Genomic DNA, 21,956 nt, shown 5'->3' with positions numbered 1-21,956 from the left:
TCATTACCAACTTCAGCCACAAATCCATTGGCCAAGGAATGTCTGCACTCAACTACTAAAACCCTCGTTTTATAGATGGAAGAACTGAGGTCCAAAGGTGAGCCATACATCCAAGGTCCCCTTTCCGTACCCAGATCATTTCCTTGGGCAGTCAGGGGGGGCTGACTGAGGAAACCCCAAGTAAGGCCCTGACCTGCTCTTCCTCCCCCACATACACCAAGCCTGTGGGCGCCTGCACAGTCTGTCCCCCAGCTCCCCAGAATAAATATCCCAGAGTTCCGAGCTCACCCAGTAAGGGCCAGGCAGGTTCCAGAGGTAAAGTGGGGGGTATCATGGGAGCCGTAGGACCTACCAGGTGGTTACTTCCCCTTTCAGCTGAGTCTGGGCTTTGGGGTCAGCCAGAGCTTGGTTCAAATCCCAGCCCAGCCACTTCCCAGCTGTGTCACTCTGGTCAAGTAGATTCAATTCCCTAAATTCCTGAGAAACAGGAATAATACCTAGTCCCTCATGGGATTATAAGGATATCAGTTAATGCTGCATATTAAAGGCTTAGCATAGAGCATAGTGCATAGTAAATGTGGCTCTAATTATGATTAGAGAACACGGGCCAAGAGCAGGACACTCCACCTTGCCCTTGCCCCATTCCTCCCCCTTCCCTTCATGGCAGGTAAACCAGGTCCTGGAGGCTCTAATAATGGGTGCTGAAGGACCCTTTGAGACTCTAGGCTCATCTGACCTTCTCATTTCACAGAAAGAGAAACTGAGGCCCAGGGAGAAAAGTGATGGGCCCACAGACTATAAGGGAGTAGAACACTGCCCCCTTTACTAAATAAACATCAGAATCCCAGGCCCAAGGAAAACCCTGCGTGCCCCACTCCCACTAGGGGACTATCATAAAGATCCATTCTGCAAGCCTTCAACCAATATCAGGCCTCCATGACCTTTACGGGGAGCCCTTTGTGGGTACCCCTGTTGAGCTCTGCGGCTAGCAGACCTATACATGGTGCTCAGGAAGGGCTTAGCGACAAACCCATGCAGTTCCTCTTCGGCTCCACAGAATAGCTCTGCTCAGGCTCCCCTCAACCCCACCCCAGGTGCTCCTTGCATCTCCCTTCCTCACTGCTTCTCTGGCCTCTGTCTCACCCCGAAGTCTGGGTCCCATCAGCTGGGCACAGCCGCAGCCAGCAGAGCTGTGGGCCTCCGGAGGCCTGTACAGCATCAGCATCTTCCCAGCCAGGCTGGGATAGTCCTGCCCAGCACAGCCAGCCAGGCTCCTGGCCAGGGTCCACTCTGCAGAGTGGGTGCTGGCCCTGCCCTTCCAGGGGCCCCACCCCCACCGGTCTAGCGGGTGCAGCGGCCTGGGCTTCCTGGGAGCTTCTACAGGCACCTGCAGCCTATAGGAGGGAGGCCAGCCTGGTCTAGGCTGTTCAGGGATGGGCTGATTGGGAGAAAGACGGGTGTGCCACCGCTTCTCCTCACTGACTATCACCACCCCATGCAGGTGTTCCAGCTGCCCCTCACATTGCGGGGTCCTGGCAGGCTCTGCCTGGCTCCTAATACACAGAGGAAACCTCAGGGCATTCTCACCCCGTTCTCTTCTTAAAACACTCCCACTGGCCTGCTTCCAGGCCAGCTATCATTCTGGTCACTGCACACTTATTACCTCATCTGATTCTGCTAATGCCTGTGAGGTCTGGATTATGGACTGAGGAAGAGCTGGGGACTTGGAGAGGGGAAGTGACTCATGCAAGGTCACACAGCAAAGTGCCAGGACCAAGATTTAAACCCAGTTCTGCAGCAGACAAAGCCTGCAGGGCACCCAAAGTTTGCTATCCTTCCCCCTCTCTGTTCCCTAAAGCTTCTGGATCCCCTTCCTCCCAAACCTTCCATCTTTCTCTGCCAAGTCTCTCCTTCCACAGTCCCAGTCAGAATTAATCTTTCCCACCTCATGGCTGCTGTTAACTGCTTGTTCACCCACTCCCAACAGCAGCAGGGCACAGGAGTTATCTCTGAGGTGTCTGTCTCACTGGCACTCAGAGGGGCCTTGGAGGCAGAGGGTGACCCCAGTACATGCTCCTCAGACCTGACAGTCTGTCACCTCTATCTCCACCCTCCCTCTACCCCCACACAAATGTCCTCTGACCTCCTCCTGTTGATCCCCTTCCCATCCCCAGCCTCCTGCCCAGGCCTGTAACTGGGGTGAAGGTAGGGAGCCTGCTGAAACCTCAGAGGCTGGGTGCCAATGCTCTGGCCCCTCCCACTCCCCTTCAGTCGCTGAGGATCTGACCCAGACCTGACACCAGGCAACTCTCACAGGGACTCCCAGCTGCCCTAAGCACCAGGCCTGGCCAGGCATTCCCCAAGCCTCCTCCTTCTGGAGAAAAGGGTTCCAGAAGCAGAGAAGGGGTTGCCTTCAGCCCTAGTCCATGAACTTGAGGGGTCACATTGAGCCACTCCCACCCCAGGGAAGCTGTGGGCCTTGAAATAACACCCCCTCCTGACCAACCCTCAGGAATAGTCCTACCTTCTCCCCTTCTAGGGCAAGCTTAGGCTGGGGTCTGTTTGGACAAGTCCCACCTCCAATTTGCTAAAGGGGAGAACTCGGGTTCTACCAAAAAGAGGTGAGGTCCTCCGGAAAGTGTAGGTTAGGACGAGAAAACTCCCGAGGAAAGACTGAGGATGAGAGAAACAGGACCGCGGAGAGAGGAGATATGAGGGACACGGGGAATCGGGGAATGAGAGCAAGCAGGAATCTGAGACCGATAGACTGGGGAGACCAGAGACCGAGGAAAGTCCCCCGAGACCAAGCCTGGAAGGGAGCGTGCGGGGCTGGGCCGGCGGCAGGAGGGCCATACTAGCTGGCACAGCTGGCACCCCAGCTCACGGGTCCCTCAGTTCCGAAACTCAAAGTCAGTTACGTAAGGGCCGGGAGCGGGGTTCCAGGCCCGGGGAGCCCCCCTCCCGCAGCGCGCCGCCCGCCCTCCCGCTCCGGCGAGCGCTGCGGCGGGCCGGGCAGGAGCCTACCGGCCGGGCAGGGCGGGGCTGGTGGGGGGGGGCACTGGGGCCGCAGCACTCTGCAGAAACCCGCCCGCGGAGACCGAACCCAGGACCCCCGCCCCAAACAGGCCGGGACCGCCAGGGACCGCCAGCCGCAAGCGTCCAGCCGCGGACCCGAGTTCCCGAACCCTTCTCCTCTCGCCCGCGTCCCTCCCCGCACCCTGAACTTCCAGACGTCCAGGCCCCTGTGGACCCCAGTTCGGACCTTGGAAACTGGGACCCTTAAAGCCCCCCTCCCCTGACCCTTAGACCCTGGTCTCGCCCCTACCGGGACCGCACAGGCCCTTGGGAGTAGGTCCATCTGTCCCTCACTCCGTTGCTCCCGGGGACCCGGGATCGCCCCCAGACAGTCCAGACTCACCTGGGCCAGACGGGGCGGGGACCTGGCCGGGCCGGGCCGGGCCGCGTTCTCGCTCTGCGCCGCTCTCGCCCTTTAAGAGGTTCCTGCCACTTTGCCCCGCCGGGGGCCTCCACCTGCACTGACAGGGCAACTCTGGAGTGAGGCCCCGCCCCCGTCCCGGGAGGCCTCCTGATTGGCACAGGCAACTGCCAATCGGCGGGGCGGGGAAGAGGACGGTGCCAAGAAGTGCGAGCGTCGCAACCGGGAAAGGGCTGGGGCTGCAGGTGCGGTCTCCGAGCTCTGAGAGGCCCGGTGTTGACCCGAGGGTCAGGGGAGGATTGGGTAGGGAGCTCCTGGATTGGGTGGTGTGGTGTCTGACGTCATACGGTAAAAGTATGATGCAACTTGCCACGTGGTGCTGCCCCTAACCTAAGGGCTGGAAGGGTGATAGGAAAGGAGTTGGTTCTAGTGACCCATGGTGAGACTCACCTGCATCACCTGCCCCTCCCCATTTAGTCCTGTGTGACCATGAGCAAGTCACTTCAACGAATCTGAGTTTCCTCAACTATAAATCTTAAAACACTTTCCTGAGAATTAGTGATATATGTTAAGTCCCAGGCACAGGTTTGGTACACAAGGAAAGTCCGAGTAAGTATGGTTCTTGTTCCTCCCATCCCCATCTTGCCACTGTTGTCAGAAACTGTCTCCCTTCTATGGTCCATCCCACCAGCACTGGAAGGGGCTTACCTCGTCACTGGTCCAAGCCCCCTCCCCTTGCTACCTAATTTTGGGGCAAATAGGGGGGAACTGAGGCCCAGTAAAGGCAAGTGACTTCCTGGGAGTTCAGTGGTCTTCCTTATTAGATGGGTCCTGGAGTCAAACTGCCTGGGTCTCAATCCCCAGCGTGGCCCTTGATTTGAACAAGCTACTAACCCTCTCCAAGCCAGGTCCTCTGATGTAAAATGGAGTCAATAAAAGTACTTTACTCGTGGCACCTGGGTGGCTCAGTTGGTTCAGCGTTTGACTCTCGGTTGCTCTCAGGGTCATGGGTTTGAGGCCGGCATGAAGCCCCTGCGTGGGGCTCCCAGCTCTAAGTGAGTCTGCTTGAAATTCTCTCCCTTGTCCCTTGTCTCTCTCTCAAATAAATAAACATCTTAAAAAAAAAAAGTATTCTCCTCAAGGATTGTTGTGAGAATTAAATGAAATGATCCATGTAAAGTATTAAGAACAGTGTCAGTCTCAAAAGCCTCCAAAAAGTGTTAGGACTTATGATTATTGATGTTAATATTATATCAAGGTCATAAATTAATGTATTGCCCCCACCAAATTCACTGCAACTTCCAAGTCAGGTCTTGTTTTAGGCTTCAGGAACCGGATACCTTCCCTCAAGAAGCTCACAGTCTAGCAGAGGGTATGACTGAGCCCCTAGATCTAGGGGATGCTTCCTGATACGGGGTACGGGGGGGGGGGGCTTCACAGCACCAGAGAAGCTTTAGTTTCTTTAACCAGAAATCTAGACACTTGACACCCCTCGGTCTCTAACCGTGTAGACTACATGGGGAAAGCGGTCACACACATGCAGTCTCCCAAGCCTACTGACACACCTTTCACCTGCTTCCATTTTCACCTGCCCACCAGGTAATAACGGCCAGGGGCTAAGTGCTCAGGCTTTGGAGGCAGTTGAGTCTGGGCTCTGCGTTTTAGGACACTTTGTGCCTTTGGGCAAGTCACTTTCCCTCGAGGGTAAAATGGGAGTAATAATGGCCCAAACTTCATATAGAGCTGTTGCGAAAATTAAATGAGAGAATGAAAATACATATGCAAATACCCAGTAATGCATCCAGTGTTATTTTTTAATTGCTCCCACATGTATTCAGGCAACCCAGGAGAGAGCAGACTGAATGCCAAGACTCAGTGACTGCAAAGGGGTTTCCTCTCTCCCTCCCGCCGCTCTGACGCTCCGCCCCTGTCAAGGGGGCGGGGCGAGGAGAATCCCCGCAGAGTTACTGGAGGCTCCGGCGAAGCCCGGCCGTAAGCCCCGCCCCTCCCCGATCGGGGAGGGCTCGCAGCTCCAGCTTCCAGGGCCGAGCTGCCTTGCGGGTGACTCAGCAGCACCCGCGCCTGCCCCGGCCTGATAAGTGTGTGTGTGTGTATGTGTGTCGGTGAATGTGTGTGTTGGGGTGGCCGGGGAGGGCTCCGGTTTTTTAGTTTGTGCATGCGGAGTACCTGTGGGGTTGTGTTTGTGATCTTGATTTTGTGTGTGACTCTTCGCTGTGTGTTTGCGTGGGGGGGGGGGGGTCGGGGCGTGCATCTGTGTCTTGGTGTGCCCCTGTTGGTGAGTTTGCATAAAGGGCGTGACTCTGTGTGACCCTCTCTCTTTGTGTCTTATATACACGTTCCCCCCTTCTCTGCCCACGCCCCCTCCCCAATCCCCAGGCCCTGGTGATCTAGAGAGCTCTGTCTGGCTCCAGGGGCCTCTTTGCCTGGGCAGTCTCTTGTGTTTCTTGTTGAGGTGACTTCTGCACTTATGTGGGTGAACCTGGCCTTGTCAGTCACTGGCCTGGGGGGTGGGTGGTGGGGAGAAGAGAGTTGGGTGCTGTCACTGCCTGGACTTCAGCACCACCCCCACCCCCCACCCCCACTCCCCCACCCCAGTATCTCTGCCTCTGAAGCTGTCACCTCCCTTCTCAGACTGTAGGTAGTAGTTTGTTACCTGAGCAGCTACCTGTGGGGGAGACCTCTGGAAAGGATGACTTGCATTTGGTGATTGCTGTTATTTTATTCTCTCATTTGACCTCGCTGAATCCTTACGGCCAAGAGAGTTCTAAAGAGGATCTGAGACCTAAGAGAATGGAAGTGACAACCCAAGGTCATGCAGCTGAAGAGCAATGGAAGCCATGAAGGTGACAGACAGAGGGCAGATCACCTCCCTAAGCTGAGCACCCAGTTTGCCTGGAGCCTGTGGGACGCTGATAAGCTTCTGGGGCAGGGGAAGGAACCTGTTTATGTGCCCCCTCCTCCTCTGAGTTTCCTGAGCCTCCGGCCAACTCCTTATCCTGCCAGCGCCTGAACAGGGCCACCAGCTTGGATTGGGTGATTGGGTCTTGAGTTGGGTGATAAAAAGAGGCAGGGGGATGGGCTGGGGGCTAGGGCGAGGGGCCAGGGCCAATGTGGGAGCATCTGTTACTTCAAAACTTTACTGAGCACCTTCTTAGAAACAGGCCAATACACTGCTCTGTCTAAAAGGGGAAGAGGGGACGCCTGGGTGGCTCAGTTGGTTAAGCAGCTGCCTTTGGCTCAGGTCATGATCCCAGCGTCCTGGGATCGAGTCCCACATCGGGCTCCTTGCTCGGCGGGGAGCCTGCTTCTCCCTCTGCCTCTGCCTCTGCCTGCCATTCTGTCTGCCTGTGCTCGCTCTCTCCCCTCTCTCTCTCTGATAAATAAATAAAATCTTTAAAAAATTCATTCAGCTCAAGTCATGATCCTGGAGTCCCAGAATCGAGTCCCACATCAGGCTCCCAGCTCCATGGGAAGTCTGCTTCTCCCTCTGACCTTCTCCTCGCTCATGTTCTCTCTCACTGTCTCTCTCTCAAATAAATAAATAAAATCTTAAAAAAAAAAAAAAAAAAAGCGGGGGGGAGAGTCACAAGACCAGGCCTCATGGAATGGTGGAGACACAAGCGCGGGCTTGAACCAGGGGGTGTGGCTGGGATCTGCGGCCGGTTTCAGTTGTGACTCCACTATGTAAGGCAGGGCAAGGCAGGGCGTGGAACCTGCCAGTCCTATTTCTCTCCTAGCCTGTCTCCGTGTCAGTCAAATGAGGTAATGGCACAACTCTGCCTGCTTTCCTGACTCCAAGACACAAAAAGGGAAAGCCATTTGTAAACAGAGTTGTTCTCCAGACATAATGGACGGTCCTGGTGTGATCTGTGGCCTCCTATGAGAAAGGCCTTAAAGTAACAGTATACCCCGAGCCCAGAGAGGAGAAAGGGTCCCAACTGTGGGATTAGAGAAAGCTGCCTGGAGGAGGTGGCCTACCAGCTAGACTTTTAAGAGTGAGTTTACTAGGTGGAAATGGAAGAGGGTGTTCCAGGTGGAGGAACAGCCTGCATCAGGGCCTGGATGGTGAAGTTGTACCCTGGGAACAAAAGCTGGTTTGGTATATTTGGCCCAGAGTGAATGCCATGTTTAGATGGGGGCCATATGGGGGGGTGGTGGCAGACTTGGGGACAGCCAGGAGGTCTTTAAGGTAAAGATAGCCATGTCCTGGCTGGGTGTGGCAATCCTTTGATGGGGGGAAGCTGAGAAGAGAAGGAGAATTGGCAGTCCTTGGCTCAAGGACCCCCAGGACAATCCATCTGAAGCCTGGGCCAGAGGCAGAGCCCCAGGATGACATCAAGGTGGACATGAGGCTGCAGAGATCCCCTTCCAAGAGAAGGATGGAGGGAATGCCGTCTGATGCCCTGGTCCAGGGAGGGACCCAGGCATGGACGCAGAGCGTGCCCACCAATGAACACATAAGGGCTCTGGAAGGCCCTGCTGCCTATGAGTTCTTCTGGGTTTGCTCAAGTGTGGGGAGGGGGCCACTCCCGCCGGGAGAGAAGGCTCCATCTCCAGAAGCCCCCATTGAACCAGCTGTGGTTGCTAATGATTCGCTTATTATGTATCTGCTAGGAGCTTTACTAACCTGTACCCACAAGATATCCCTATTATATGGTCGAGTCAAACAAAGCTTGGAGAGGCAAAGTGTTCGCTCACGAGTACACAGCCAATAAGTGGCGAGGCCAGAACTGCCTGTTTCCTGAGATGGCAGGAAAGAGCTAAAGGAGGTGTTTGGGACCCACTGAGATTCTGGCTCTGCGAGGCCGGGAGCTGTGTCGAACAGGCCTCCAGGGAGAAGGAAGCACGGTGTCTGCTGCCCCCTCGTGGTCCTAGAGCCACTGGGGCAGAGGCACAGAGCCCAGCTCTCTGGGCTTCCAGAGGGGGCAGCTGCTCTGGGCATCACGGGGTCAGCAGAGAGTTAGTGAAAGGGGAGCTGGGCGCTCAGGTGGATCCGTCCTGGATCCTGAGACCCTAGGCAAGTCTCTCCTCCTTGCTTCTCAATTCTCAGTGCCTTCAGGACTCAGGGAGGTCATTTTTACTCCTATGGAGACCTTTCACAGCCTTTATCTATCTTTGAAACAGAGAAAACAGAGGATCCTGGTAGATTCAGGCTTGTGGGGCCTAAAGCTTATCTGGGGGCCTCTTTAACAAAAAGAGTGAAAGGGCACCTGGCTGGCTCGGTCAGTAGAGCATGCAACTCTTGATCTCAGGGTTGTGAGTTCAAGGTCCATGTAGGGCATGGAGCTTACTTGGGGGGGGGGGTGGAGAAGAATGAAGGATTAAGAATAGAAAATGCCTGTAGCCATTCAAAGCTATAGGATATGAGTGGGAAGGAAAGGAAGTCAGAGTGGGAAGATCTCAGCCAATGCAAATTAATATATTTGACATTTGCAAATTTTACAGAAATATATGACCCTGTGAACCCAAAGCCAGGATCCTTCTAGGGCCTATGTGAAGTCTTGACTGATGTCTAAGCCTCCCAGTGAGTCTGGTTTGAGGTCCCCTATGGGAGATTTGGGGATTCAGAAGCTGGTGCAGGATCTGGGTTCATGCCTCACTCCCACCCCTACACTGCCCCCAGGCAGCCTTCCCTGTCTGCCCTTACCTTCCTGGGCAGTGCCAGCCCTGTGTGTGGTCAGTACCACGCTGTTGGCTGAGTCCCTGCTGTGCTATCAGTCTGATGTCACCCACATGTGGTCACCAGGTGGACACATCCTGAGCCCCTCCTCTTGTAGCCAGGCCTGCGGGATGGGGGTGGGAAGACAGCGAGAGGACTCAGACCCAGTCCCAGCTCTCCTCTAGCTCATCAGCTGGGGATCAAGTAAGATCCGGACCGAGTCTTAAAACTTTTAGGCCTGGGTGGCTCAGTGGGTTAGGCCTCTGCCTTCAGCTCAGGTCATGATCTCAGGGTCCTGGGATCGAGCCCTGCATCGGGCTCTCTGCTTTGTGGGGAGCCTGCTTCCCCCTAGCTCTCTCTGCCTGCCTCTCTGCCTACTTCTGATCTCTGTCTGTCAAATAAATAAATAAAATCTTTACCAAAAAAAAAAAAAGCCTTTTAGACCTAACAATAACTTAGAGATCAACTAGTCCAAGTGATTGTCAGACTCACTTAACCACAGAAGCCCAAAGAGGGAAACAGAGGGAAGCAGTGCTCTTCTGAGTAAAGCAGTGGGCATGAGGGGATGTGTGGGGTGCCCTCTGCTTGGCCTCCCCCACAGTCTTCCCCTGTTTGGCCTCCACCAGCCCTTCTAAGGAACCACGAGTTGGAGAAACTGTTGATGTTCAAGCTCTTTGCTTTAACCGAAGCCCAAGAGTAAGAGATTTGACTGAGATCACAAAACAAGTTCATGGCTGATTCAGATGTAGGTCTGCCTGACTGTAGGTTCAAGGCTTTCTTTGCTCCATCTCAATACTGGACAGTTAGGATGGGAATCATCCCTTCCCTCCCCGAATCACATCCCCTGCTGTCACTCTGGATTCCCATCCACTCAGCACAGCTGGCAAAGAGAAGTTCAGAGGGGTCCCAGGGCCCTGGGGGTAAGAGAGCAAGGAAGGGGCCCTTTTGGAGCTGCAACATTGGAATGAGGGCAGAGACTAGACTTTCCTCTGCTTGTGCACTGCTCGTCCTCAGTCTGAGCCCAGAGCCTGCCATACTGTGAATAAATACTAGCTGAAGGAATGAATTTGAAGCCAAAGTTCAGGGTAGGGGAACCTTCCTAAGCAGAGAAACCATCTCTCCAGGTAGACTTCATCCACCTCTGGGCACTTCTCCTGGTCCTCTAGAGATGAGATCTGAGCTGGACCTCTCCAGCTTAGTAAAGATTTTCAGCTTTGCTGTATCTTCCTTTTCTTTCTCTTCAGAACAACAGAGGAAGCTATTGTGTGACTTTGGGCAAGTCATTTGCCCTGAGCCTCCATCTCGAGATATGTTAAAAATACCTTACATTAGGGGCATCTGGGTGGCTCAGTGGGTTAAGCCTCTGCCTTCGGCTGGGGTCATGATCTCAGTATCCTGGGATCGAGCCCCACATTGGGCTCTCTGCTCGGCAGGGAGCCTGCTTCCCCCTCTTTCTCTACCTGCCTCTCTGTCAAATAAATAAATAAAATGTTTAAAACAAACAAACAAACCTTACATTAAACAACCTCCCCTGGCAGGGTTGCGGGGGACCAAAACCTTCATGTCTTGATTTATTCACTTGTAATAGTTGTTATGATTTCGCATGTGCCAGGGTGCTGCATAAAGCCCGTGGGATTGAGAAAAGAGGTGACAGTGGTCAAGGACAGCAGAGCCTGACACATAAAGGGCGGTCACTGATCGTTCCCCGCCCAGCCCACACTCACCTAGTGTCTTCCAACAGAATGCCTCCCTCGTTCAAGGGCGTCTTTCAGGAACCAGTTCCAGTCCACAGCTTCCGAGGAGATGGAGGGAGCCGGGAGTGGTGGATGAACCTCCGCCCCCGACCACCGCAGTCCAGGAAAAGTGAGTAAGGGTGCTGGTGCAAGGAATGGACAGTAGGTGGCAGTAGCGTCTGTGAAATGAGCCTGTCCTGCCTCTTTACAGAGGTTTCTCCCAGGACGAGCTGTTTGGCTGTCTCACTTTTGCGAACATGGGTGTATAAATGAGTGTGTGCCTCGGTAGGAGGTGTGTGTATAAGGAAGTGTGTGTGCGAGGAGGATGTCTGTGCAGTCTGGTGTGTATGTGTGGCCTCCAGGTCTGTGGGTCTATTTGCATGTGACTGTGTTGTATGCATGGACCCCCCCACTCAAGGAAACCTCTCTTAACTTTTTGGTCCTGGATTCCTGGAACATCCGGTGTGTGCAAGGTGACACACAGTGCATATGCCATTTCAGAGAGCTCTGGGGTCACCTGTAGCCCCCACCCCCTGCCCAGGGCTTCCCCTGGGTGAGGAAGAACATTCACAAGTCAATAGAATGAGGAACAATGGGTGATGTTTTTACCTGTTCTTTCCAAACTTACCAGGTTTCTCAGTTTTTATAATGAGTATTCTGTAATAACTGTAGACATTATTGGGGGGAAACACCTGTGTTCCTTTTCAGGGGCCTTTTCTCTCCCTTTGGGGAGTGACAGGGTTCCCATATGTCTGACGAGGCTGTGGGAGCCCAGCAGCCTGCTTGTGGGTGCCCAGATAGCAGTTGTGGGAGGTCTAAACAGGGCAAAGGATCAGAACAGAGCAATGAGAGAAGGCTTCCTGGAGGCAGAGGGAATGGAGCTGACCTGGAAAGGTGACAGAGTTGGCACATGACTGCTGTCTGTCCTGCCTGCTGTACTTCTCTGAGAACTGCCCATCCTTGGGCCAGGCCTCAGCAGTCCTCTTCCCGAAGTGCAGCCTTGTCTCCCTCTGAGGGAATTTGGAGGTTGCAGGCAGACAAGATTGAACTTAGATTCCTAGAATCCCCCATTGGGAAGGGGCATGAGAGGTCCTCTGGATTTTCCAAGCAACTGGGAGCTATCGAAGGTTAAAGGCAGACTGTGTTTCCCCATCACTAATACTGTGTCCTGCTTACCATGTACAGCTGTTGCCTCATTGGGTCCTCAGAAGAGTCCTGGTAAGTTAGCTATAATAATCACAAGATTTTACAGAAGAGAAAGGGATGCCCGCAGTGGTCAAGCAGATATGTTTTTCTTCAAGGCAGACACAAAGGTGAATGAAAATCTCCACCGTGCACACTTCCATATACACCGAGGTGCTCTCACACATGCTGTGCAATCTCTCTCTCTCTCTCTCTCTCTCACACACACACACACACACACACACACCCTTCAGGGCTGTTCTTCCCAGCCTCAGGGGGAGTAAGCTCTGGGCAGAGCTGCCAGACCTCTGGGAAGTCTTCACCTGAGCAACTCCCCCCACCCCCCCTGTGAGGAAGGTGAGGCCAGGTGGTTAAGCCCCCTCCCCACCCTGGGCAGTCAGGCCCCCTGCCCCCAACCCCACCCAATCAGTCTGCAGCTGAGGGGGGCTGGGATCCCAGTCCAGGTGAGGGCAGCCCACCCAAATTGGTGCTCAGTACCTGCCCACAGCAGGTCCCAGGATGGGCAGCCGCAGGGGCAGAAAGAGGCTAAGAGTCTCTGAAGGGAGGTTGCTTCAGAAGGGGAGGAGCAGCTCCAGGCCCTGGAGCTCTCTGAAAGACCTGGTCACACCTGCTGGGAAGACAGATCTTGGGTCAGGAACTTTCCTTCCTGAGAATTACTTATGAATCATGAGGACCAGCAACCACTGAGGAAGGGTGCACAGAGGGGGGTGGAGGTCTCTTGGGACATCCATCCCCACACCCAGGGCTTCCCTGAATGTTCCCAGAGAAGGTTTAGGGCTTCTGTCGCCGAAAGAAGGATCACTGTGGGGCAGGAGCATGGAACAGAGGTGGGAGTAAGGTGGAGGGAAAAGGAGGGGGAGTTAGTGGGAGCCCCAATAGGTACATGGGGTGGGCAGGGTTCTGGAGGACAAGGGACTGATATTGGGGGTGGGCCACAGAGAAGGAGGAGCCAATTTGGGAGATTCGGGGAGTGGGGGCTTCTAGAAGCCAGCTTTGGTTTGGGGCATGCTCTACGAAGTGGTTACAACTGCCTTGAGTATGCCTCCCATCAGATGGGTTTGTTTTTTAAGATTTTATTTTTTAAGTAATCTCTACACCCAATGTGGGCCTCAAATTTATAGCCCTGAGATCAAGAATCGCAGGCTCTACAGACTGAGCCAGCCAGGAACCCCCAGATAGGGTTCTTAACGACAGTGTTGCCTCTCCCTCTGAGACAGTCCCAAAGGTAGAGCTAGTCTACCCACCCAGTGAGAGCAGGCAGGTCTGTATCACGCCCCAGACTAGCCCCCCACCATGAGGAGACCACAGAAATAAGCAAAAGAAACAGCCAGAGATGTGGACACCGAGAATAGTGTTTTTCTTTATTGGGAAAACAGAAGGTTGGTCCTTTGTACCAAGATGGGACCTGAGATAGGCAAAAAATCAGGTGTTTGAGTCAAGCTTTGTTTTGACATGCTTGCCAACCTCATCCCAAAAGTAGGGCAGCTCCAATTACAAATACCAGACCCCTAGGTACCCTTTCTCTGCCTCTGGGCAAATGCCCAGTGCATCTTACCGGAGATGTCTGTTGCTGTGATCAAGGAACATGAGGGAAAGATCTCTGTTCTCTCCCAGGATGGCAAAGCCCTTGGAACCCATCAACCCCTACCTCTGTCCCTCCATTGGGCAGCAGCCCATAGAGGGACAGAGACCTGCCCAAAGTCACACAGCAATGAAGTGAAGGACAGAGTCAAGCCCATATTCCATCTCCTAGCTTGGGATTTATTCCAAGAGGAGATTCTGGAAGGTGAGCTCCAGCAGGTGGATGTTACCTGCATCACCACCTACCAAGGGGCTCCACCCCCGTGACCCAAAGTTTCTGGCCAGAAGGCCCAGGCTAGTGCCACCCAGGGATCTTCCTTTCCTCCCAGACTATGCCCCTCTCTTGGGTGCCTGGAAGGGCAAGGCTTGGTGAGGACAAAAGGGGACAGCTATGTATAAAGTACTTGCAGAGAAGATGTCCTCTTGAAAATGCCTTTTCCAGGGTACACTGTCCCATCTTCTGAAACTCAAGGAGATGGTTATGAAACAAAGTCCTTACTCCTGACCCGCCTACAGTATTAAGAGATGTGGGTCAGAGCGGGTATAACCTAAAAGGCTCAATCGCATTAAAAGCTCCACATTTCAGCCATTTACTCTGCACCAGGCACTTCATCATCCGCTTGGTTGAATGACGACTGTGGGCCAGCCGCAGTGCCATTTGCTGGGAACATTTGTGACACCAAACAGACAAGCCTTTTTGTAAATCTTCACAACTTCTTGTGATTGTTGTCCTCCACGACCGAGAAAAGGGGCTCCCAGAGTGAAGTGACTGGCCCAAGGTCATACAGCACAGTCCTAGCAGGCAGATGAAAAATTATAGAACAAGCAAGGCTTCCAAGGGAGGGAGGGAATGGATGGGGAGAGGGCCCCGCTAAGGTCACAGCGATTCCTTGGGAGGTGTCTGACGCCAAAATGATGAGGCATAGAACCCACCACCGGGAAGGCTCAGTCCCGGACTATGAGCTGGACACAGGAGTCTCCCTGGTGCCCTCTGTGCCATCAGTTTCCTCGTGGGAGGCAGGAGGAGAAGAGCAGAGGAAGTGCACTTGACAGATCTAAGACGTGATCCTATCTGGCCCAGCCATGGACACGCTCTGTGGTCTTGGACAGGCCATTCCCCTGAGCCTTGGGGTCCTCATCCATAAAGTAGGGGTAATAATTATAATAGTGCCTGCCATGCTGCAAAGATTAAGTAAATTACCATGTAAAGTGCTTAGAACAAAGGGGGGTGCTGTGTATCAAATACAAGTATTACCACAGTGGGGCTCATGGCCAGCGCCAGGGATGGGGCTGGAACCTGGGCAATCCCCAGCTCTAGCGCTTGACCAGGTCAGGATAAGCGATGCCTCTCCCCAGCCCCTCAGGGACCCATTCTGAACTCCCCAGCCACCTGCTGCCAGATCCTCACCCCAGTCTCCTCTGGTCTCCCAGCATCTGTAAACTCGGAGCTGGGCTCCCTCCCTGGAGCTGTCCGCACTGTGTGCTCAGTGCCCAGGAATGAAGTGAAGGAGAATAAATAAATACATAAATGAGAAGAGAAAGTTGTGTATAGTGTTTCGCGTGTGAGTGCCGGGACCATGACCTTGGGGGGTGGGGGGAGCGTTACTTCCTAGGGGCTCTGAAGCCTCTGAGCTGGTTCCCAGCCTGGATCTGTAGTAGGTCCAGTGGGAGAAGGCAGCCAGAGGCCAGCTGAGGCTCTGCCACTGAAAATAGATGGGCTGGCCTTTGGGCAGAGGTCTAGTAGGGGACTAGCCTGGACTGTGGCTCCTCCAAGTTCTCTCCAGACAGTAGTGGCTTTCTCCACCTTGAGGAACATTTCAAATTCCAAGCTAAGCAGGTCTCCTTAGCTCCCCACTATCATCACAGAATAATTCTGTATTCACTGGCCTACTAGGTGTCAGGCACTTTGGTAGGAACCTCAATTGCCATATCTCTAGCCTTCAGATGGGACCCTTGGAGGTGAAATGACCGGCCTGAGATCCCACTGCTAGCAAGCAGCCAAGAACCCAGCAAAATCAGGACACTTATCAGAGATAAAACCTCAGAGACTGACCCATTCCCTTGTCTTAGATCTAACAGAAAAGCAAAGCTCAGAGAGGGCAACCCCCTTGCCTAGGTCACACCGCTGGTTAGCTTCAGTGCTGAGATTTGAATCCAGATTTGGGGTTTCCCAAGCCATGTAGGAAACTGAACTTGAAGGCTCTGCTTTATTCTCATCACCCTCCTGCCCTCCCCACCACCAACCTCTCTTATATGACACTTGACATTATCCATCACTCCCTCCCCGCTGGGAACGCCCCCCTCCTCCAGTTTCTATGGCAGCACATTCTCCCCAACCTCCTCCTGCTTCTCCAGCAGCATCTCACTCTCCGCGCTGTGACTCCTGAGCCTAGAAAGCAGGGGGATCCTCAGGCTGGGTCCCCGGGCTCTTCTCTCTGTATTGCTGCCCCTGAAAGTTCATCTGCTTTTCCCTCTGGGTCTCCAGTTCTGACCTCGTGCTGCAGCAGACCTCCTAATGACAGCTATTTGCCATGTGCTGAGAGCTGACCTATGATCTGGACCCTATCTGTAAATGAACTCATTAAGTCCTCACAGCAAGCCCATGAAGGAAGTCCGTTCTACAGATGAGGAAACTGAGGCACAGTGAGGGAAACCCAAATCTTGACTCCAGCTTTCACCGCTACTTCTGTCACCACAAGAAAAGACAGGAAATTGTAGGACATTTTGAAACTGGAGGCAAAAGCTTGCCCCCACCTCCTGAAGAGAGAGGAGTGGAAACGGTGGGGGGTGTGTGTGGAATCAGAACCTACTTCATGGTTCTGAGAGCCCTGTGATGATCTAGAATTACACTGTCAATTTGGAGCTTTAAAATGTATCACACACAGTACATTTTGAAATGTGAAGGTTTGGAGAGCTACAGGAGGAACAAAAGTTCATGCAAAATTGCCCTTTTCCTTCAGATTTTTCCTGGTTTTAAGTCTTCAAAAATCCTCATTCCAGAGTTCCTGCAATTAAGGCTCTTCTGTATCAATGATCCCTGGAATTTACCAGGAACTCAGACCCTGAAGTCCTACTGACCTGAGTTCTGCTGCCACCATAGGCTCTGTGACTTAGGGGTCAGTGGCTTGATCTCTGAGCCTGTGGTCTAAAATAAGGGTAACAGTACCTCCCCTGGGCTCTCACGAGGCTTGAAGGGACAATGTGCACGAAGCGCTTAGCACAGAGCCTGACACTCAAAATTGCTCTCAGTTAAGCCCCAAACTCCAGATGTGGACAGCTTTTTTCGGGTTTGCCAAGCACCTCAACATTTCCATGCTCTTGCACACACTGTTCCCTCTTCTTGGTGGCCAACCCCTACATATCCTTTAAGCCCCTCTCTTTTCCACCCCTTCTAGAATTTCTATGGATGTGTCTTAGTAAAAAGCTAGAAAACACACTTCCCCAAGACACCCTCCCTGGGGCTTCCTTTCATTGCACACATCACACGCAGATGATGCTCTGCGGACACCTTGTCTCCCAGCCTGGGCATGAACTTTCTGAGGGCCGGGCTGTATCTGACTTATTTCCGAGTCCCAGTCCCTAGGGTGCACAGCCTGGCATCAAGTTGATTTTGGTACAAATTCACTTTACCTTAAATGCACGTGGTTTGGACCCAGCCTCTGTGGACCCTGGGACACATTTATGTATGAGAAGTAGTAAAAACCAGTCAGATTTGTTATAGCCATGGGAGACGGCAGGCGCAGATCCAAGGAAGGAGAGTTGAAGGGGACAGAGTCCTTGCAGAGAGAATCAACAGGCCTGGATCCAATGTCAACTTCTTCAGAAGTCTTCCCTAGTCCCTAAATTGTCCCCGATCTCTGACATCTCCCCAAGACGGGGGTCCCACATGAAGAGGAGTGTCCAGGAGGGTCCCCTGCCTTGCTGATACACCCCCCTCCCATTCAGACACAGAAGTCTCCAGGGGCACTGGGCACTGCCCTACATCTTCGAAAGTGCTACTGAAGCCATTGCCTGGAGGAAGCAAATTCCAAGGTCTGGGGTTTTCTGGGGTCCACACCCCAAGAGGGGAGCTGTGCTTTGTCTACTAAGGGTATCCCTATCCCTAAGGTGCCCAGCACCCATCCTGGTGCCTAAGCCCTCAACCTCCTGAACGCTAGATCAGCCCCTGCTGGAGTGACAGTCTCCCAGACAAGAGAAAGGCTTTTGTTCCAAGGAAATGACTGTCAAAGGGAGAAGAGGTATCTTTTCTTTTCTTTTTCTTTTTTTTTTTTTTTTTGTGGTTTGAGACAAAGACGTCAGTTTCTCACCATCTGTCCCAAAAAGGGAAGAAAATTAATTTGTTTCTACAAGGATGTCAGCTCACTGCTTCAATAGGGAGTCAGGGGTGTGGGACTGAGGCAGTGTCTGTGGTGGGGAGGGGGCGGGGAGAGGAGGTGAAGCATGGGGGAGGCACAGGGAACAAGGACAGACCCTGATAGGAGAGCAAAGATCTGGGAGTGCCTGAATAAAATGCCAAACACATGAAGAGAAAAACTCCTATCAGTTAGGAAAGCCTTCTTCCTCCCAGTTCCTTCAGAGACAGGCTCCTGTGTGGGCAGTTCCAGCTGCCTGTAAACACTGGACACACTGGACACGTCCAGGTGTTGGGAGAAGGAGGAGGATCTCCTGGAGGTTCTTCTTAGAGACCCGAGATGGGCAGGAAGAAAAGTCCACACTGGTCCTTCAGATGCCCCCACCCAGTCCCAGTTGCCACTTACCATGCATGGGGCTCTTGCTAGCATTGTCTTCTGTCCTCCAGCACCTGGACAGAGAAGTCAGGCCCCTGGGGACCCCCAAAAGCGTCTGCCCCCCAGCTTGAGGACCTACTGTCTACAAAGAAGTTCCCCAGCCTCACCTCTGCCTCTGCCCAGCCCCCAACCCTTGGCACAGAGGCCATCTGGCAGCTCTGGTTTTGGAGCTGCCAGACCTCCCTCCTCCTTCTGAGCCCCATAGAACTGGGAGCTGGGGATCCTACCCCAGCTGAGGGCCTGTCCTGCTATCCTAGCCTGAAGGTGCTGGCCCTGCTCCACTGTCCTGTCCCAAGCCCCACTGGCATAAAGTGCGGGAAACACGCATCCATGCTGAGGCCATTCCAAGAAAACGACTGTCAAGGGCAGAAAAGGCATACTGTTTCTCTCTCCCTCTCGATTTTATTTTCTATTTATGACGACAGTCCAGTTGGACCTGGACCTCAGCAACCCCGCCTCTGGCTACAACTCGGGGCTGGGACTCTACCCCAAGGTTGAGGCCGCCATCCCCTGCACACAGCCTATCTCGTGGCACTAGCCTACCTCGTGGCCCAGTCTTGAGCTGTCGCCGCTTGGCTGACCTGTCCCTCCCTCTCGCCCCCAAAAGAGGACCACCCCCCACCAGACAGAGACCCAGTCTTGCAGCCCTGTTCTCAAGCCTAGGTCTCCACCAAGGCCCCCTGAGTCCTGGGTCCTTGGCTTTTTCAGGTCCCAGGCCAGCAAGGCCGGCTCTGGCTAGTACCCGAGGCTGTCCCAAGGTTGAGGCTGGCCCGCCGCAGAGGTTCCGTCTAGCGGTCGGGTCCCAGAGCCACAGGCCCCACTCCCCTAGAGTCCTAGCTAGCTTCCAGCACCCGACCCAAAACCGCCGGCGACCGCACCAGCCGCCCAAAGGCCCCGCCCCTCGCCCCGCCCCAGCCCGGAGGCCCGCCCCTCCGCAGGGGCCCCGCCTCTCGGCCCCTGCCAGGCTCCCGCTCGACCCGGTTCTCCAAAACAGGGGCGCCTTCGGCCCCACTCCGCGTCGCGGCCCCGCCCCCTGCGGGTCCCGGGTGCCGGCCAGGTCACCCCGGAGGGGCGCTAGGCGGGCCGGGCCGGCGCGGTTTAGGCGGCGGCGCCCCCGCCGGGACCGTCGGACGGGGTGCAGGCGGTGACCCGTTCACGGGCCGTGGTCTCGCGGGCGCGGCTGAAGCTGCCGGGCTCCGGGCGGCCGCAGGGCGTGCGGCAGAGCTGGCGGAAACAGCGCTTGAAGTTCTCGTCGAGGAAGGCGTAGAGCACGGGGTTGAGGCTGCTGTTGGCGTAGCCGAGCGCGATGCACAGGTGCAGCGCGGCCACCACCAGCGGGTCGCGGCGGTCGATGCCCACCAGCGTCCAGACGATGACGAAGATGTGGATGGGCGCCCAGCACACCACGAAGGCGCCCACCACCACCAGCACCATGCGCGTGATGCGCCGCAGGCTGCGGTCCTTCTCCTTGGAGCCCGACAGCAGGCGCACACTGCGCAGGCGCAGCAGCATCAGGCCGTAGCACACGGTGATGATGAGGATGGGCACGACGAAGGCGAAGAGGAACACGCAGATCTTGGTCACGGTATCCCAGTACCAGCTGGGGCTGGGGAACTGGAGCATGCACACCACAGCCCCGTCTGCGGGGGAAGCAAGGAAAGACAGCAGGTGAGGGGCGCGGGGGCAGAAGCGACCCCGCCTGCTTGCTACCCTTCTTGGCTCGGTCAAGTCCCACACCTCTTGGCCTTTGTTCAGGGTGATTCTTCTGCCCGGAATGTCCTCCTACACTTCCGTACTTGGTGAACTCCTACTCATCCTTAAAGACCCCAGAGGGATTGGCTGTAATCTAGGAGGTCTCCTTTCTATATTTTCTTCCGATCCCTTTAGCAGCCTCTACATCCATGGACCACAGTAATGATATAATTTAGCCCAAACCCACCAAATGCCAGTCATTATGAGGCCTCAAAACATCCTACTCATTTCCAGATTAGTTCCAGTGAGGACAACACTGCTCAGACAGATCTAGAGAGTATGATGAGTTAAGGGCGGGCAGAACTTGGGCCCTACCAGCTGTGTGGTGTGACCCTGGGCAAACTGTTCAGCCTCCAGGAGAACTTCCATAAAGTGGAACTAATACGAGTATCTAAACCTCACAGGGTTGTGAGGATTCCACGGGCTCAGGCATGTGAAACATTTAGCACAGCGGGGGGTGCGGGGGTTCAAGCTCTTGGTGCACTCACAGGAGGGGGGGGTGTGGAGAAGATACATTTAGGAGTCCAGAAGTCAAGGCTAGAGCCAGGGAGACAAAGCCCAGCTTAATGGCAAGAAGAACTTTCTGACTGCAGAATTTGTCCAGAGGCGCACCCAGAATGGAATGAGCTCCCTGTTCCTGGAGTGTGGGTGTAGGCTGGACGAGCACCTTAGGGATGTTTCTGGATTCAGACACAGGCCTGAAACTGACCTGGGGAACTCCCAAGGTCTCTTAGAACCTTGGGTTTTGAGGAGCCAGGCAGTGAACTTGGTGCCTGAGAGTTGTAGGAAGGGTACTGGGGATCCACACAGTGGGTCCTCCGGACAGCAGGATGGCAGGACCCCCAGGGCTGACTGAGTCCAAGGACTTCCTTAAGCAGATGGCAGAACAAGGTTCAGAGAGGAACAGCATTTTTCCAAGGTCACACAGCAAGTTACATACAGAACCAACAAGTGCTGAGTTGGGGAGTGTGTGCAGGGGATGGAGCCTGCAGTGAGGAGGCCCATCTGGTCTGGCCCCCAGCAGGGCTGCAGTTAATGGCCCATAAACTGAAGGCTGACAGCGAGGAATGGAGCCCAGCTGCTGAGTCAAGACCAACTGCATGGCAGCTGTGTGAGGGCACCTGGGGCTCTGCCTCTGCGGGGGTTAAGGGTGGTCAAAACGCCTCCCCCCAGGCCTACTCCCCTTCCATCCACAGCACCGACCCTCTGCAATCCTCCACCTCAGCGGCCAACAGGAGTAAGAGGCGTGAGGGCACTAGGTCAGAATCGAGGGTTGTAGGTCAAATTCCACCAAAAGCCTGCTTGTGACCCTAAGTAAACCACCTGACCTCTCTGATTCTGGAAGTTCTTACGGTCAAATAAAGGTAGGAGTCCCTTGTCTTAAGTATTTTACACATATAGTCTCCTTTAAACTTCTCAACACCCCATGATACTGTGTGGCTTGGAGAGGTCAATGGCCCGTGTCACTGGCAGCCTGCTATATGACCTGTCCCGCTTCCTTATGTCAAGCTGGGACAATGTAACCGGCCATCACTAGGAAGCAATGGGCCATAACATTTCAAGGCTGGCCATGCTCTCATCACTTCTTCTCCGTACTCATCTGCTGGCCAGATGCCAGCAGGGGAGGATTCCAAAGCCACCACGTGGTGCCCGGTTCCCTGAAGAACTGTGGAATCGAGCTCCTCCTCCAGCTCACGTTCGATGGTGACGTGAGGAATAAATCTCCGTACTGTTCAGCACTGAACTCCGGAGATGGCTTGTTACAGCTGCTGCTCTGACTGACA

The 21,956-nt window shown here is 54.3% G+C and overlaps 2 protein-coding genes across 2 annotated transcripts in view; both read right to left on the bottom strand.

Moving 5' to 3' along the window:
* The window catches only part of EPB41 (erythrocyte membrane protein band 4.1), a 194,345-nt gene extending 190,747 nt beyond the window's left edge, over nucleotides 1–3,598 (bottom strand). Inside the window, exon 1 of the mRNA XM_004740989.3 lies at nucleotides 3,419–3,598. The gene's annotated coding sequence lies outside the window, so the exon portion shown is untranslated. The remainder of the gene's footprint in view (nucleotides 1–3,418) is intronic.
* A 9,788-nt stretch (nucleotides 3,599–13,386) lies between these two features.
* Nucleotides 13,387–21,956, bottom strand: part of OPRD1 (opioid receptor delta 1) — a 39,881-nt gene continuing 31,311 nt past the window's right edge. The window contains exon 3 of the mRNA XM_004741003.3: nucleotides 13,387–20,060. Within this exon, the coding sequence (XP_004741060.1) occupies nucleotides 19,519–20,060 (542 nt within the window). The 3' untranslated portion in view covers nucleotides 13,387–19,518. The remainder of the gene's footprint in view (nucleotides 20,061–21,956) is intronic.

The sequence above is a fragment of the Mustela putorius genome, unplaced genomic scaffold (assembly GCF_011764305.1).
Source record: "Mustela putorius furo isolate JIRA1106 unplaced genomic scaffold, ASM1176430v1.1 tig00003853_pilon_pilon_pilon, whole genome shotgun sequence".
Taxonomy (NCBI): domain Eukaryota; kingdom Metazoa; phylum Chordata; class Mammalia; order Carnivora; family Mustelidae; genus Mustela; species Mustela putorius.
The sequence above is the reverse complement of the archived record's forward strand: the minus strand, read 5'-3'. Positions and strand labels throughout refer to the sequence as shown.